General features: G+C 40.9%; 1 protein-coding gene across 10 annotated transcripts in view; it reads left to right on the top strand.

The window, feature by feature from the left end:
* The window catches only part of Sh3kbp1 (SH3 domain containing kinase binding protein 1), a 340,190-nt gene that overhangs the window by 124,317 nt on the left and 198,571 nt on the right, over positions 1–17,302 (top strand). For all 10 annotated transcript variants that reach the window (XM_040744131.1, XM_040744124.1, XM_040744126.1 and 7 more), the window contains one exon: positions 2,451–2,574. In XM_040744131.1, coding sequence (XP_040600065.1) covers positions 2,451–2,574 — 124 coding nt within the window. The remainder of the gene's footprint in view (positions 1–2,450; positions 2,575–17,302) is intronic.

Genomic DNA, 17,302 nt, shown 5'->3' with positions numbered 1-17,302 from the left:
CAACTGCTGTTGTAGCGGGTGCTAGGGCTGCTAAGGTGGGAGGCCCTGGACACACACAAAATACGCACACACACGCATGCACACAAGCACACATGAGCAACTTTGTGTGCTATGCAGAGCTACTGCTGCGGTGTGGGGCGCAGTTATGTCATCTGGAACTCTCAGCTCAGCAAGGCCCCAGCCCAGTTGCTGGTTTCCGGTGGGGCCCTGGTTAAGGAGCAACAGAGGGTGAGGCTGTTGTGAAGAAAGCTAGCGACTGGCTTAGGGGTGGAGGCAATGGTTTGACAAGCATTTGTTGTTTTCTTTGCACCTCAGCCTAATGACTCAGAAGGGTAGAGGGGAGCAACCTCCATTTCTTACCCTGCTGTTTTTAAATCACACATGTCTTATCCGTGAGTCCTGCTGCCATTCAGGGTTCAGGCCTGGCTCCCTAAACTTTGGTTTGTACCTCTAAGTCAGTGTGAACACGGGCTCAGACAGGAATAGAAATGACTTGCTTGGTTTGTAAGAATTCCTGTGTATAAGATCTATATTTGTGTGACTTAGTATCATTTTGGATCATTAATGATTTTGCAAAGATCTATGTAAGTTATTAAAGCAATAAAAAGTATATGTTGAGTATTCCTTATCCAAAGTGCTTGGGACTAGAACCATTTCAGTTTTATGATTGGAGGGGAGGTCTTTGCATTTACATAATGAGATATCTTAGTTAGATTCCAATTCTAAACACAAAATTAATTTGTTTCATGTATACACATAAGCTGAAAGTAATTTTATGTACCATTTTCAGTGCACCTCTGTTTTAGCTATAATCTATCACATGCGGTCAGGTGTGGAAATTTCCACTTGTGGGATCATGTCAGGGCTCAAAAAGTTTTGCATTGGGACCAGTTCATGTTTTATGTTAGGAACATTCAGCCTGAGACTAAGTCATGCATTGGTTGTAAAAGATTCAGCGCTCTCCCTCTCTCTATCTGTCTGTCTCTCTCTCTCTCTGTATGTGTATGTGTGCATGTGTGTACATGTATGCATGTTTGTATATGTGTGCACATGTGAAATGTGGAGGCCAGAAAAGGATGCTTGTGTCTTGCTCTATCATTCTGTCTTAGTCCTTTGATATAGGGTGGTGATAATCAACCTTTGGGTCGCAACCCTTTTGGGAGGTCATATATCAGATACCCTGCTTATAAGATACCTTGCATATCAGTATTTACATTATGATTTATAACAGTAGCAAAATTACAGTTATGAAGTAGCAATGATATAATTTTATGGTTGGGGTCACCACAACATGAGGAACTGTATTAAATGGTTGAAGCATTAGGAAGGTTGAGAACCACCAATATAGGGTCTCTCATTGAACTTGGTGCTAGGCTGGTGGCCAGCAAGCCCCAGCAGTTGTCCTGTATCTCCCCCAGCCCCTGACATTGCTGGAGTTACCAGTACACATGCAATAACAACAGGCTTTTTACATGGGTGCTGGGGAGTCTAGCTCAGGTTTCCATGTTTGCCCCAATCCCAGGATCCAGATCTTTAAAATTGCATCAGTTGATTAACTGATTGATTATGTGGAGGTCAGAGGAAAACTTTCTAGAATTGGTTCTCTGCTTTCACCATGTGGGACCCAGGAATTAAATTCAGGTCATTTAGTAAGTTCCTTCATCCACTGTGCCATCTTGTTGCCCCCGAGAGCCAGATATTAAATGAGTTTTGGTAGAAGTCCACCTAGATGAAGGCCAGCAAACACTTAACTGCAAAAGGTTGGATGTTTCAGGCTTCATTTCTGTAGCATCTCCTCAACTCTGGAATTGGAGCATCAAACCTGCCATAAAAAATACACATGAATGCATTTATGCACTAATGAATTTTTTTTATAAACTAGCATGATGGGCTGGAGCTTGCTGACCTAAAATGATAGTCATTATTTTTGTCTGTCATTTAACTCTTATCCTTTTTTAGTCAAGAATTAAAAAGCTAGAGGAACTTGAGAACTACAAATGCATTTAAATCATCTTTTGAGTTTAGTATAATTATGAGAATAATGGTGATTTGCAGATGTAGTTTTGCTAAACCTTTGTTGAGAAGAATAGAAATCAAAGCTTTTGAATTGGGGCATGTGCTTGGCTGGGGTATAGTTGAAAAAAGTAAAAGAAGCCATAATTTAGAGTTATATGTTGGTGCTTACATTTTAGTCATTCTCTTGATCATTCTCTTGATGTTCATGTGGAATGGCCCCAGTCATATAAGGTAACCTTATTATACTGGACATTATTTCACTCTATAGGACTAGGCATTTCTTTAACAAATATAGGAAGAAAATTACACAAATTCAGACAATGGTGCTTGTCAAATATTGTGCTGTGCTTATGTGGCATTATTGTGGTTCATTTCCAGAGGCACCCCAAAACTCCAGACTATAAACACTTCCTTCCCTTTCTCTGTCCTCACAGGAAATAAAGAAAGATATGAAAAAAGATCCTCTGTCCAACAAAGCTCCGGAGAAACCCATGCACGATGTAGCTGGTGGAAATGCTTTGCTGTCTTCTGAAACAATTTTAAGAACCAATAAGCGAGGTATGGCAAAGGGTGACCTTTCTCCCTGCACATGGGCACATCTGGAAACCTTTATATGCATGATGTTAAACTGAGCGTTGCTGAAAAGTTAAAGAGTTTATCTTTCTAATTTTTAGTATAAATTTTTACATACACACACACACACACACACACACACACACACACACACCCTAGTAACTCTGTAGTAAAAAGAACTATTAATTTTTTCAGAGGACAATTGAGCAAACTTGTAAATGATTTATTAAGGGATTTAGCTTCAACCTTCATACCTATTGTGTGGGTGAAAGATGAGTCTAGAGAGGCTGATCTGAGAGTGTCTGCTTATACTCTCCTTTGAATTAAAGTAAACTCTGTTAGCATCTCTCTCTCTAACTGCCCAGCTCCCCAACACAGACCCTGCCTCCCTGTGTTTATGAGGAAGATTGTTCAAAGGTAGAGCTAGTACATCATCTAACCCAGAAACCTTTAGCAATCACAGTCTTGTTTTCCTTCTTTTGAGACCTTAAGTCACTTTAGGCATAAACTTATTAAAACTGCTTTGTTCACCATCTGCCCTGGTCATAGCTGTTTTTGAAAGATGTGAGAGGGAATCTAAGATTCCAGAGTGTACCCTCCTCAGTTCTGACTGCAGGGATACTCGGTACTGTTAGCACTTCCTGACCTTGGATCAGCCAGGGCCCACAGTGAGCTGAGTGTGCCCTTGCAAGGTCAAACTTCAGCTGCCCTCTTTTCCTGGGCTTACTACATCCTTAAAAGGGAATTGAGAACTGTTCAAAACCAGCAGGAAGAAATGTATTAGCAAACAGTTCCATTAACAAGGGGAAAAAGAGACAAGTTTATATAACCACAGGCAAGAACAGCTAATCTTTCATAAAATTTAGACAGCATGAGAATTTGTTCAATAAACTGCCTATTGATCCTAGTTCTGGTAACATTGGCTTTGTGTCTCTCTTCCTTCCTGTCTTTTCCACTGCCCCCTCCAGCTGCTCTGGGTTCCATTTCCTAGTTTGAATTATTCACATGAAATATTGGCTAGAGGCCCAAGTTGGTTACCAGCTATAGGATTTTCTTTCTTTCCCTTCTTCTTTTAAATCTCATTGTATCAAAATTGGGGATTTCCCATTTTATGAATTTGACTTATGTTACTGTAAAACTGTGATCTTTGCAAAGTGCTTTCTGAATTCTTAAAAAAATGTGTTTTGAGACAGAGTCCCACATAGCTCAGACTGTCCAGGCCCAGGCTAGCCCTGAATATTTACCTATTGTTCAAGTCTCATAGTTCCTGGTATTTAGTATATAAAAACCCCCAAGTATAAAACCCCTATCTTAATCCAGCTGTAGGCCTAATTAGAAGGCTAAAAACAGCCAAGTAAAGCACCCCTTTGAACCCAGCCTCAGCCTCCCCAGTGCTGGCATAACACCATGTCTGGCCTGGGCTGACATGCTCAGCTCTCCATTCTTGCATGTATATTTCCCAAGTCCAGAGGAGACTTTGACTTTGAATTTAAGGGATGGATTCCAGTAATTCTTTCTGGCTTATGGGAGCTGTTCCCTTCCTATGATTCTTCTCAAGTCAGTGGGTCCTGCTGTCCCATACACAGTGACCAGTAGTAAGGTCTTTTTGGTCAGTCTTGCTATTTTATAAAGTCAGTAAGAGACTTAATTAATTTCAGAAGAGAAGGAATTAATTAAGGCAAAGAGTGAAGGTAATTATGTGCATGGTTTCAGTGAAATTCCCTGAGAACTTTAAATCAACTAAAGAATACAACTTTTCAGATTATTGTTTCTTTAGAACTGAAACTCTGGCCTTTAAGTTCCCCAAATGGAATTTCTTGTTCACCAGAAAAATGAGTTCCAAGTCGGGTGCTTTACTTGACTTCTACCTTAGGCCTACAGCCGGATTAAGACCAGGCTTTTATATTTGGGATTTTTTTATATGCTAAATTCCAGAAACCATCAGACAATAGGCAAAGGCATCCTGCAACTGTGAAGCCCATATCAGCCCATATCTATTCTGTTCCAGGCTTCACACTGACCTACTAGGTCACCTGGGCCAATCATCAATTCCCAGCTGAAGGGAAGCATTGTATACCAGGATGAGTACTGTTTGGTCCTCCCCCGCCCCATTAAGACTAGCACTATTTTGCCCCTCCTTATAATAATCAGTGTGTGTGGTGGGGACTGATTGGCCTTGTCAGGCCAGATAAATAGTTCATTATACTGATCTCAAAAGCTACATTTCTTTCCCACCCAAAATCATTAGAAAAAAACACACCCCTCCCCCTTAAAACAAAGATTAGAAGCTAAATCTGTGGGAGGTCATTTTAGTTCCTCCTGAACACTTCTATAATTTTTTCGAGTTATTGAAGTTCACCCTTCCCCTTTTGTTTTTATCAAGCTTTGTCATTAAAACCTTTAGGATACCTTGGTCTGTCAGTATCTTTTATAGCTATGATTAAGGGAGGAACATGGTCTTAGGGTTTGATTTGCTGATGTGGAATCTTTCTTTGGGTATATGAATCTACCTTGTAATCCCACCTCCGACCCTGTGAGAATTTAGCAGAAAACACAAATTCCCTTCAACTTAGTCAAAAGATGGGAGGGCTCTTTTCTTTCTACGAGCCTTGCCATTTGATTCAGGTCTGGGATTGGTTTAGTGAAGAAAGAGTCTATTCTATTCTGGCTCTGACTCCGAGGTTGAGCCACGTTACTGTGGCTCAAGATAGCCTTAGCTGAAGAAGTTTACCCAGTTGTATCCAGCTGTTACTGCATTTTGTGACAGCCCTCACTTTGTGGCAATTACAGACAGACAGGCCTTAGTACTTGACAATCTGGACTAAGCAGAAGAACTTGGGGTCTAAAGGAAGTTCTTTATAACCCTGAGAAAGGGGCAGGAGCATAGCACATAACTGTTAGGACATGATTAGCATCAGTTGTGACATACAGGGTTCCTAAGGCTGATTTCTGGAGGGACAGGAACAACCCCTTGGGTCTATTGTTTGAGAAACCCAATCATCCCAGCTGGCTTGAGAGCCCTCAGCTGCGCATTGGGGCATTACAGTGGCATGCAGGTACAACTGTTTCTACCTTTGGTTACAGTGACAGAACTTTTGTCCCAGACAAAACTAGTTGAAAGTGACTTCTTATTTTATAATTTATTTTCTGTTAAATCTATACAGAAGAATGATGGGCCCTCCTATATTGGAACATGAGTGGGTAAAGGAGTGTTTTTTAAAAAATGTTCCAAAACATGAGTTGAGAAGCAAAATTGAATAAAATGGAAGTTTTAACAGGTACTAGGAAATATATTCCTAAAGATGAACGGTTGGCTTTGTCCATCTGAATGCTCTTGTCTACTTTAATTCAAAACACAATTAAAATCATGTGGTTTCATCTTTAGAAGGAATCTCTGATTAGCTCTGTGCATGTGACGGGTCATTTATGGAGGTTATAGTCTAGCTATTCTTTACTGGCCTGGGTGAAGACCCCGTTTTATGCCAGGGTCTGGCTTCCATCATTAGCAGGCCAAGGGGGTAAACTTTACCTCAAAAAATCTCCCTTCCCGCCGGGCGTTGGTGGCACACGCCTTTAATCCCAGCACTCGGGAGGCAGAGGCAGGCGGATCTCTGTGAGTTCGAGGCCGGGCTGGACCGACAGCCTCCAAAACAATACAGAGAAACCCTGTCTCGTAAAAACAAAAACAAAAACAAAATCTCCCTCCTTGCTGCCTGTGATTTTGGACATTGTTCCTTTATTTTTCACTTTTTGGTGGACACCAGTGAACACTTTGTAGCATGTGTTTATTGCACACCAACTCTAGACCCAACTCAGTGCCTGGTGCTGCTACAAAGATTAGAAAAGCAGCCGGCAGTCCTGCCTGTCAGCATTCCGGGCTATGTGCCACACGAGGGACATTGAGAAAGCACTGTCCATTTCTTACATCCTTTTAAAGAACAAGGTGGGGGTTTATCTCTTATTTACTTTTGTCTTTCTTAATGTGAAGCCACTCGGTGGGTTTCTGGTTGGCTTTATGTGTCCTTGTTTCTATTTCCAGTTTATCATGCATTCAGTGTTTGGTAAGTGTCTATTGTATTTTGTGCATTTCCTATTCTTTGCTATTCCTACTGTTACTGTTATGCTCTCCTGATACAAACTGTATTTTATAATCTCTTTAAGCCGCTCTGCTACTTTGGCATCTGCCTTCTGAAAGATAAACTGCTTTTTACCATCTTTATTTAAGGGTTTGCATTTGCACTTCGGTACCCCTTCCAGACAGACATGCTGAATGATCTGACAGTTTTAAAGATGTTATTGGTAACAGGTCTAGCTCTGGTGCTGTGAGGTGAGATCATCTGTCTCACATGAGATTCTTGTTAGGATGGGGCCAGGGTTGCTCCCTGAGCTGGTAGTATGCGGACCTGACTTTACAGAACATTGCTCTGTGGGTTCTGTTTTGATACATTTTATCATCTTCTTGTTACTCAAAACCTTCCTTAATGGAAGGACCAATAAGTGCTGTGCCTCTGGTGACACACTATTGCTTTAGGATCAGCATGGAAAACCTTCAGAATTCGTTTGCATGTGGATGGGTGGGGCTTGCATGCCCTTCATGTTAATGTGGGCCTCATATTTGCCACACAGAAGTGCTCTCCATTTGTATCTACTACCCGTAGCTCTCCAGCAAATTGAACTAATGTGTATCTGTCTTTCCCTTGTATCAGCAGTGGTCATTCCAGTCCCTAAACAGATCTGGCCAAGTGACCACTCTCCCCTTTCACCTTTTCCTGAAAGGGAAGTATATTCTAAAAAATTCCATTTCTTTACCATTTATCTTGACTACCTGGGATAATACACCAAGGTGTCCATTGGACTGATTCATGAGAATTTGGGTGAGGGTTAGAGTATGTGCATATGTGCATATGCACATGATGACTTGGAAAGCACATCATGGCTCAGAGGCTCAAAGGCATGGAAAAATATTTTTTGAGACAAGGTCTCCCTATGTAGTTCAGGCTTGAATCAAATTCACTAGAGAATCCTTTGTCTCGGTCTTCTGAATACTTGGATTACAAGCATGTACCATCATGCCTTACAGGTGGCATGTATCTTGAATGTTTTGGGTTCTTTGTTGGAAATTATCTGTAAGCAAATGATACAGAAAGTGCATCCTTAATAAAGAAAATCTGAGTTTGGGGATTTAGCTCAGTGGTAGGGTGCTTAAAGCTGAATTTTGTCTTCAGCTTTGGGAACAAAACAAAACAAAACAAAACTAGACAGAGTAACTCATTTGGCTCCTGGTGATCTGTTATTAAGTTTTATGCAGAACCTGGGGCTTTGCTGGTAGAAAGGAGGCTCTTTCCTTTCAAATGTGAATTTCCCTGTGGCTAACCGGGTATCTGAAACTGGCATTTCAGGTCAGACTGCCCTTGGTGTATTTTAAATACGCTGTTGATTTTCTCCTGAGAGCTGGCTTCTATGGACTGACAGAAGAGTCAACAGGAGGCAGAACTATTGTGTGGATGGTGTTGCTTATCACCAGAGCTGATCTTTCCTAGGGCAAGTGAGAACATAGAAGTGAGAGAGTAAGAAAGAGTCACTTCATAACATGTACATTTGCATATATATCTGTGTATGCATTTACAGTTTTTCCCCAAAGGCCTTCATTCTGATACCTTTTAACTAATAGGCCTGGCCATACTTCTGGGATGCTTTTATGGGAGCTTTGTTAGGTTGATGGTAGAGAATGTGTTGCCCTCGTTATTCCTTTTTTGAGTAGTACAGCAAGTTCAGCCTGGAGGTGTAACTGGGGAAAGGGATAGAAAGCAGCTCTGGGGAGGGTTGTTGCTATTGCATATATGTGCAAGTCAATGACGAGATTGTTGTTTTGAGTTTTTCTTCTATTTTCTATTCCCCTTTAAGCCCCGTGTCCTCTACCCAAGGCATTAACACTACATAGAGTAACAGCTATCTTAGCACATGCATACTGGGTTTCCACCTGGCAGTCAGTCTCTAGAAGACATTTGATGTGGGTTTGAAGTGGTGGCTCCACCTGGTGGCTTTTCTAGGAAACTTCTCTTCTTATTCACCTTTGAAGACACTTTTGGCTCCCCTAACTCAGTGTCTCATTCTTTTCCATTTCAAATCCATAGCTTCTCACAATCTGCAAACATTCTCTTCAATCTCCTGCTTTCCTATCTCAAATTTGCTAATTGATCTCATAGAATCTGGTTCATGATCCTTGTCCACCTGTGATACCCTCACTAACCAGGATTTTTTTTTTCGATTAGGAAGTAAAGGGGTGTGAAAGTGGCACACCTCTTTAATCCCAGTAGTAGGGGAAGGTGGATCGCTAAGTTTGAGGCCAGCCTGGTTTATAGAGTGTCATGCATGTTTATACTGATCAGGATTCTTGATAAATTTTGTTTCTTTGTTTTGAAACAAGGTCTCACACTATATTTCAAGATGGCCTAGAATTAAAAGTGTGACTCAGGCAGATTAAATTTATGACAATCCTCTTCTCTCAGCCGCCCAAGTTCTGGCATTACAGGTATGAACCATCACACCCAGCTCTTGCTGATAACTATTAAAAAAACAGAGGCATGAGTTTAGGTGTAGATATTAATTTGGACAAAACAAAGAATCATGTTGAATCCCTGTAGGTGAGCCAAAGTCTCCTCCTCATAGCTCCAAGTAGTCTTAATTACTTCTTCACTCTTGTCGAACCTGCGTTTCCTCCAAGGAGCAATACTTTTTATTACTCGTGTGTTTTCAGTTGCCAGCAAGTGCTGAAAGCAAAAGGCAGCTGTCTCTGCTGGCTTTGAGTTGGTTTATAAATTCTTGCCTGCTTTGAATCATCCCCACTTGGGATGTTCCTGACCAGGATTATTTTGATAAGTCAAAATGTCTGCTTTTAAATCTCACGAGGGTTTGTTGTTGTTGTTGTTTTGTTTGTTGATAAAATTACTGATGTGCTTTATTTCAGCTGTACCTGTAGATTAGTCTGGAAACTTAACCACCATTTATAACAGTTCCTGTGGGAAAATGCATTTAGAGTTCCCATCTGCCTTAGTTTGGGTTTCCTATTGTTGTGAAGAGACACTGTGGCCGCTGCAACTCGTATAAAGGAGAACATTAATTGAGGTGCTGGCTTATAATTCCAGAGGTTCTGTCCATTATCATCATGACAGGGAACATGGCAGCATGAGGCATACAAGATACTGGAGTAGCTGAGAGTCCTATGTCTTGCAGGCAAAGGAAAGCCGATTGGCTGTCACACTGAGGGAAGCTCGAGAAAAAGAGACCTCAAAGCCCACCCCCACAGTGACACATTTCCTCCAACAAGGCCACACCTCCTAATGGTGCCACTCCCTTAGGGGGCCACTTTCTTTCAAACCATCACACCAATCCTCTGCAGAAAGCACAACACAGACATAGAACTTCCTGCTTGATTTTTCGTATTTCTGGCAATAAAACCTTAGCCTGCAAAAGTCAGGGTCTATGTCACTGGGCACAGCTGAAGTTTGCTCTTGTTGCAGAGGTGCTGACAATTGCCAATGCTAGAAAGTGCTGAAACTGACATAATCCATTCTGAGGACAGGCCTTTTTTTTTTTTTTTTTTTTTTTGGTTTTTCGAGACAGGGTTTCTCTGTATTGTTTTGGGAGGACAGGCCCTTTTTACATTATATTGTACTATCATAGAAGGTCCTTAGTTTCCTTAGTTTTCCTCTACCGGAATACTCTTGTTTGTCTGAATAAGCTGTGTTATGGCTGGAAATATGGCTCAGTGAAGTGCTTGTCACACAAGCACAAGGACCAATTTGGATTCCTAGAACCCATGTAACAGCAGGGCATGGTAGTACATGCCTGTAATTTCAGTGCTGGAGACAGAGGAATTTCTGGGGCTTTCTGGCCATTCAGTCTAGCTGAATCAGGAACCTCCAGGTTCCATAAGGAGATGCTGTCTCAAAAAGCAAGCTAGAGCAGAATGTAGTAGTACTTACTTGCCTCTAATCCTAGCACTCCTGAGGCTGAGGCAGGTGAGTTTATATTAGTTTGAGGTTCACTTGGTTCACATAGTGAGTTCCAGGTCAGTTCCAAACAAACAAACAAACAAACAAACAAGGTGAGAGATAATAGAGAATAATACTTGATGTTCACCTCTAGCCTGCATATACATGTGCACACACGTGCATGGTGCATGAGTACCTGCATGCAAACACACACACACACACATACACACACACACACATACACACACACACACACACACACACACACACACACACACGAAGCAACTGTGCTGTAAAATGTAGTATTGTTGTGTATTTACATCTGCTAGGGAGACAATTTTGCAGCAAGTATGACATATTCAGACAGAAACCAGGCTTACCATTTCCAGTGTATGTTGTGTGGCATTTCAACCCTAGGAAATGCTTTCCAAGGGAAGCATGAGATGACACACATGCAAAAAGGGGGAGGAAATTACCTCTTGGCTAATATTTCAACTGTGGTACTAACACACTCTTATCCTCTCAGATGTTCTGTGGCAAGGAAACCTGCTTATCTGTGATAGTTTTCCTGAGTACTATCTGGGACCCCACTTCAAGATGTGCTAGACTCCCACATGCAGGGCAAGGGCTTTGCTAAGGGTCTAAGACAAGACCTGGTGAATTTTAAGTTAGAGTGCGGAAGAGAGGAGTGGCTGATGACACTTCTAAAGCTGGTGGCCATGAAACTGAAATGAGATATCACTTGGAGGACAGTCTCTGAATGTGAACCTAGGAGCTCAGTGTTTGAACTTTTCAAGTGGCAAGCTGAAATGAATCTCTCCCTCGTCCCCCAGTAATTTCTTGACTCTTTGTGTCTGAGAGGGTGTCCATAGGCTGGGCTTTGCTATGAAAATTGGATTGAGAAAGGCCTGACCTAGTGATCTGTGAATTTGGTCATTCTGGCCTACCTAAGACTAGTGTCAGCATTGAACTGAAAGTGCAGGATGGTTTGTACTGTCAGGCCCCACACTGGCTCTATATCTCTTTGCTTCCTACTTTGCTTTAACGGGAAGGAAATCCTGGATTTTCTCGCTACTATTAAACCCCTGAGTATACATGACAAATAGTTTTGTTCAGTCTCTATTTGTGAAAGAGGCTGCCATTTTGAATTCAGGCAATACATCCATGTGTGTCTCTATGAGGAAAGCCCACATAAGCTGCCTTTTAGAGTTCTGAAATCATACAATTACTAAAGTGTTGGAATGTCATTGATATAGAGAACCATATACTGATGTGACAGCCAAGTACACAGAGAGTGCATCTGCCTGGGGGACCCTAAGGCTATATCCCTTAGATCTGGAAAACTGACCTTTGATAAGCTCTGTATGGAAGCCTACTTTTCACAGAAACTTTTTGTGGAAGGAGAATGAGTAGATCAAGGAGAAATGATTAAGTAGGGATAGGCAATATGTAAGTGTTGCCACATTTGTCGTCTTCTGTGGGGAAAACAGCTAGCCTCTGTAAGTCATGGAGTAGGGGCATTTTCTTCTACTTATTATCTACTGACCTACCATGACAGCCTAGTCATCATACATGTCCTTGATATCTTTTGCAGCCTCAGTTTAGTCTTTGAACTCTTGGAATTTTGTTCTCGGGAAGCCTTGAGACAATTGTTTACAACGAAGACATTTCATGTGCTGTGTCCCTAACCCATGGTCAGGCAGATGGCAGCATGCAGTAGTGCCACGTGGACTGCCCTTATTGTCCCTATTAGAATGAATAAGAAAGCAGCCAGCAGCTTCCCTTGTGTGTCCCTGTGTGTGAGAAAGAGGATGGGCAAGGGTGGAGTGGGATGGGTCTGGCCTGCATGTTTCAGTTATGGTTTTGCTGCACACCTACATGAGTCTAGTGGCAGTAGGGCTTTATGGCAGAGTGGCTGTTGGGAGACTCCACACTTCATTCCTGTGGTACCTGCAACGTCTGTGATACTTGAGACAGATTGCATATTTAATCTGTTTTCTAATCTTCCCATCATTAAAACAAATCTACTACTTTTGGTCAATTCCCTGAAGAATTTTGAGTATTAAAAATAAGGGAAGAGAATAGGCGTTAGGCTATATAGATAGCTTAGTCAATAATACATTTGCCCTGTAAGCACAAGGACCTGATTTCAACCCCAGGACCCATGTAAAACAGCTTGGTATGGTGGCATGCACTTTTAATACCAGTGCTGGGGAAAGAGAGACAGGTGAACCCCTGAGGCCTTTTGGCTAGTCAGCCTAGTCTACTAGCCTAGTCTACAAGGTGGCTGGAACCTGAGGAACATACTTACTCAAAGTTGTCCTCTGGCCTCCATGCCTCCATGTACATGAACTCACATGAAAACACACACATCCACGCACGCACGCACGCACGCACGTGTGCATACACACACAGACAGAGACAGACACAGAGAGATAGAGACAGACACACACAGGTGAGAGAGAGAGACAGAGAAAGAATATGAATGGGTGTTGGCATTTAATAAGGTAGTCATCAATCTCATTATAGGGGAAGGGCATTAAAGGTAGCCTCTCCACTATTGCTTAGGTTCTTAGTTGAGGTCATTCTTGTGGATCCCTGGAGATTTCCCTAGTGCCAGATTTCCTGTTAAGCCCATAATGGCTCCCTGTATTAAGGTATCTCTTTCCTTGCTGTCTTTCTGTGTTCTTCCCCCAACTTGACCTTCCTGATCCCTCATGTTCTCCTCCCCCTCCCCATATCCCATCCTCTTCCTCCTACCTCCCTCCCCCTGTGTTCCCAATTAGCTCATGAGGTCTTGTCCCTTTCCCCTTCTCTGGGGTCTCCATGTATGTCTCTCTTAGGGTCCTTGTTTCTTAGCTTCTCTGGGAATGTAGATTCTAGGCTGGTAATCCTTTGCTCTATGTCTAATATCCACTTATGAATGCGTACATACCATGTTTTTCTTCTGTATCTGGGTTACTCCACTCAGGATGGTTTCTTCTAGTTCCATCCATTTGCCTGCGAATTTCAAGATTTCATTATTTTTTTCCTACTGAGTAGTACTCCATTGTGTAAATGTACCACTTTTTTTATCTATTCTTTCATTGAGGGGACATCATAGAACCTTCATCCAGTAGCTGATGGAAGCAGAAGCAGACATCCACAGCTAAATACTGAGCCAAACTCCTGGAATCCAGTTGTAGAGAGGGAGGGGTGATGAGCAAAGGGATCATGATCATGCTGAGGAAACCCACAGAAAGAGCTGACCTGTGCAAGTGGGAGCTCACGGACCCCAGACTGACAGCTGAGGAACCAGCATAGAACTGATCTAGGCCCCCTGAACATGGGATGGGTGTCAGCTGGGGGGGCTTGGACAGTCTATGGGGCTCCTGGCAGTGGAACCAGTATTTATCCCTAGTCCAAGAATGGGCTTTGGGAGCCCATTCCCTATGGAGGGATACTCTCTCAGCCTAGACACATGGGGGAGATTGTAGGTCCTACCCCAATGATGTAACAGACTTTGATGATCTCTCATGGGAGGCTTTACCCTCCCTGAGGAGTGGATGGGAGTGGGATGGGGGGTTGGTGGGAGGAATGGGAGGAGGGAGGGAGAGGAAACTTGGATTAGCATATAAAATAAGATTGTTTCTAATTTAAATAAAAATCAATTAAAAAATGAATAGGTGTTGGGATAAGGAGATAGCGTAGTCATTACTAAATAAACTGGTAGTAAGTCTCCCACAATGTTGGGAAGAAATTAGAGATTTATGGGAAATAGTAATAGGGTGTTATTTCCACAAAGCAGCCAGTGATCAGATGCACATGGAACATTCTCAAGGAAGGACCAGATGCTAGGCTGTAAAAGAAATCTCAATAAACTTAAAAAAAAACTCAGATCATATCAGGCATGTTGTCTGACCACAGTAGGATTAGATTGTAAATCAACAACCAAAGGAAATTGGAGAAATTCACAAGTCTATGGGAATTAAACAGAACCAATGAGGCAAAGAATTCACAAATACTAAAATACTTTGAAATGAACAAAATGAAAATAGCATAAAATTAATTGCCTGCAGTTTATAGTTGTTGATAACTATATTTAAAAATAAGGCATCTTGAATAAGCAACCTACCTCTCTACCTATAAGAGTAAAAAGAGAAAACTAAAATGAATAGGCAGAAAAAAAAGAGCAAAGATTAAGTGGGAAGAAACAAAATAGAGGCTACTAAAAAAACATTAAAATCAACCAAGTAGGGGTTGGTTCTTAGCTGGGTGTGGTGGCTCACATCTGTGATCCTCACACTTAGTAGGTGGAGCCAGACAGATGAGGGATTCAGGGTTATCCTGGACTATATAAAGAATTCGAATTTAAGGTTGCCTGGGTTATGTGAGGTCAAACAAAACAAAGCATACAAAAAGGTTGGTTCTATGGAATCATTGACAAAATTGATCAACATTTAATTACAGTGATCAAGAAAGAAGATTTAAATCCCTATGTGAGAAATTAAATAGTATCTGTCATTCTTAAGGGATATGCAAAGGATTATAATAGAATATTATGAATAACTGGTACATTATTGATGGAACTATAAAGTGGTGTAGCCATTTAGGAAAAATAGTTTGTCAGTTCCTCAAACTTCTAGCTTCCATATAATTCAGAATTTGATGTCCAGGAAAAATAAGAACATACACGTTCACACATACATTGTACTAGATTATTCCTAGTAGCATTATTCATAATAATCCAGAAGTAGAAACAACACAGATGTTCAACAGCTGATGAATGAAGAATGAATGAATGAATGAATGAATGAACATACTTTGTTACATCCACACAGTGGAGTATTATTAAGCCACCATAATGATGAAGTAGTAGTACATACTAAAACATGTATGGACCTCAAAAAATTGATGCTGAGTGATGGAAGCCACACACATAGGATCACATGTTATTTGATTTTATTTCTGTGAGCTACCCAGAATAAACAGATTCCTAAAGACAGAAAATTGATTAATATTTGCCTAGACCTTGGGGATGGGCATGACAGCACCTGCTAATAAACATGAAGTTTCATTTGGGGATGATGGAAATAGTTCAAAATTAGATCAGTGGGTTGGCTGTATAATCCTATGAATATATAAAACCCATTTAATTATATACTTGAAAAGGGTGAATTTTATGTTACATAAATTGTATCTTAATGAAGCTGTTAAAACAGAAAATCAACACATAAAGTGGTGTTAAATGCAGTTCCTTAGTGGTTCCTGGCTGTCTCTCTGCCTGTTTTATTTTTCTGTAATGCTACTCCCCATCCCCCCAGCTGAGGGACACGGTATGTCATTTCTTTTATTTAAGTCTTTAAAATAATATATTTCTCAGGGAGGCTTTATATTTTTTATTCAATCAGTTGCCTAGGAGATAGTGAGTCTGGGGGATCAAAATGACACTGTTTTGCTAGAGATGACCTAAATATTAGATAATCGATTCGAGAAGGGCAGAGAACTGACTGTGGCCTCCTATTGTTCATTTCTTGAGAGAAAAAAATGAGATTGCCTGTAAATCAAAAGCCAAACCTCTTATATTCTACATTCTGAACTTCCTGGAGAAAGCCTGTGTCAGAAAGGCAAGAATCCTATTTACGTTTCCAATTTTTCTTGCCATTGTCACAAACTCTATATTGGCTATTTTTGCTTTTAAGTTTTTATCTTCAGCATTAATGATTTCTTTAGGAAAGATGATTATATGTGGAATTACCAGACAAAACTGTGCATTCATTCTGTGGAACTTTGATCCATCGTTATTGAATTCATTTCCTGATGCTTATAAATGTTCCACACTCTCACCGGAAGCAGGGGATGCTTTGTAATGTTTTAAGCATGAATTCTCTAATTGTGAGTGTTTGAATATTTTGGTTCTGTCATTTATTAATAGTCTTTGCTATTTACATAAAGATCTTTCTATTTTTCTTTCTTAAACTCTGTCCTTTATGACCCATTTTTTTCTCGTTTGATCACTTCTACATTTTCCCATTTATTTTAATGTATAGAAAGATGACATTTCTATACATTTAATGTATGGAAGCACTCACATAGATTGTGTATTGATGCTTTCATAGTTCCTCTAAATAAATTCTCAGCTCTTTTTTTGTACTAGCTTCATTTTAATTTCCCATTTTTTCTGCATAGAATTTTCAATATCTGAGATTACTATACATATGTGATTGTTAATTTGAAATGGGCACGTTTCCAGGATCATGGACTTTTGATACTTCATTTATTATATAGTGTTATTTCCCTGGCCCTTCAGTTTAATGCCATTAACTTTTCTCAACATTCCTGCATCACTATAGTTAATTGAGTGGCTTTCCAATACATCTAAATATATAACATAACAAGGTTTTGTCCTTTCTTTTATCACCCTCACTTAGAAAAAAAATGTTTTATCTTGGGCTAGAAAGATGGCTTGTCAGTAAAGTGAGGACCTGAGTTTGATCCTCAGAATCCAAATTTAAAAAATCCGCCGGGCGGTGGTGGCGCACGCCTTTAATCCCAGCACTCGGGAGGCAGAGGCAGGCGCATCTCTGGGAGTTCGAGGCCAGGCTGGACCGACAGCCTCCAAAACAATACAGAGAAACCCTGTCTCGTAAAACCAAAAAAAAAAATCCATATGTTGTTGCATGAACTTGTAATCCTGGTGTTGGTGAGGCAGAAATAGGTAGATCCTTCTGGAATCTCTG

This window comes from Mesocricetus auratus, unplaced genomic scaffold (assembly GCF_017639785.1).
Source record: "Mesocricetus auratus isolate SY011 unplaced genomic scaffold, BCM_Maur_2.0 Super-Scaffold_100003, whole genome shotgun sequence".
NCBI classification, from domain to species: Eukaryota; Metazoa; Chordata; class Mammalia; order Rodentia; family Cricetidae; genus Mesocricetus; species Mesocricetus auratus.
Note: the sequence above shows the minus strand (reverse complement) of the source record. Positions and strands in the feature narration are given on the sequence as shown.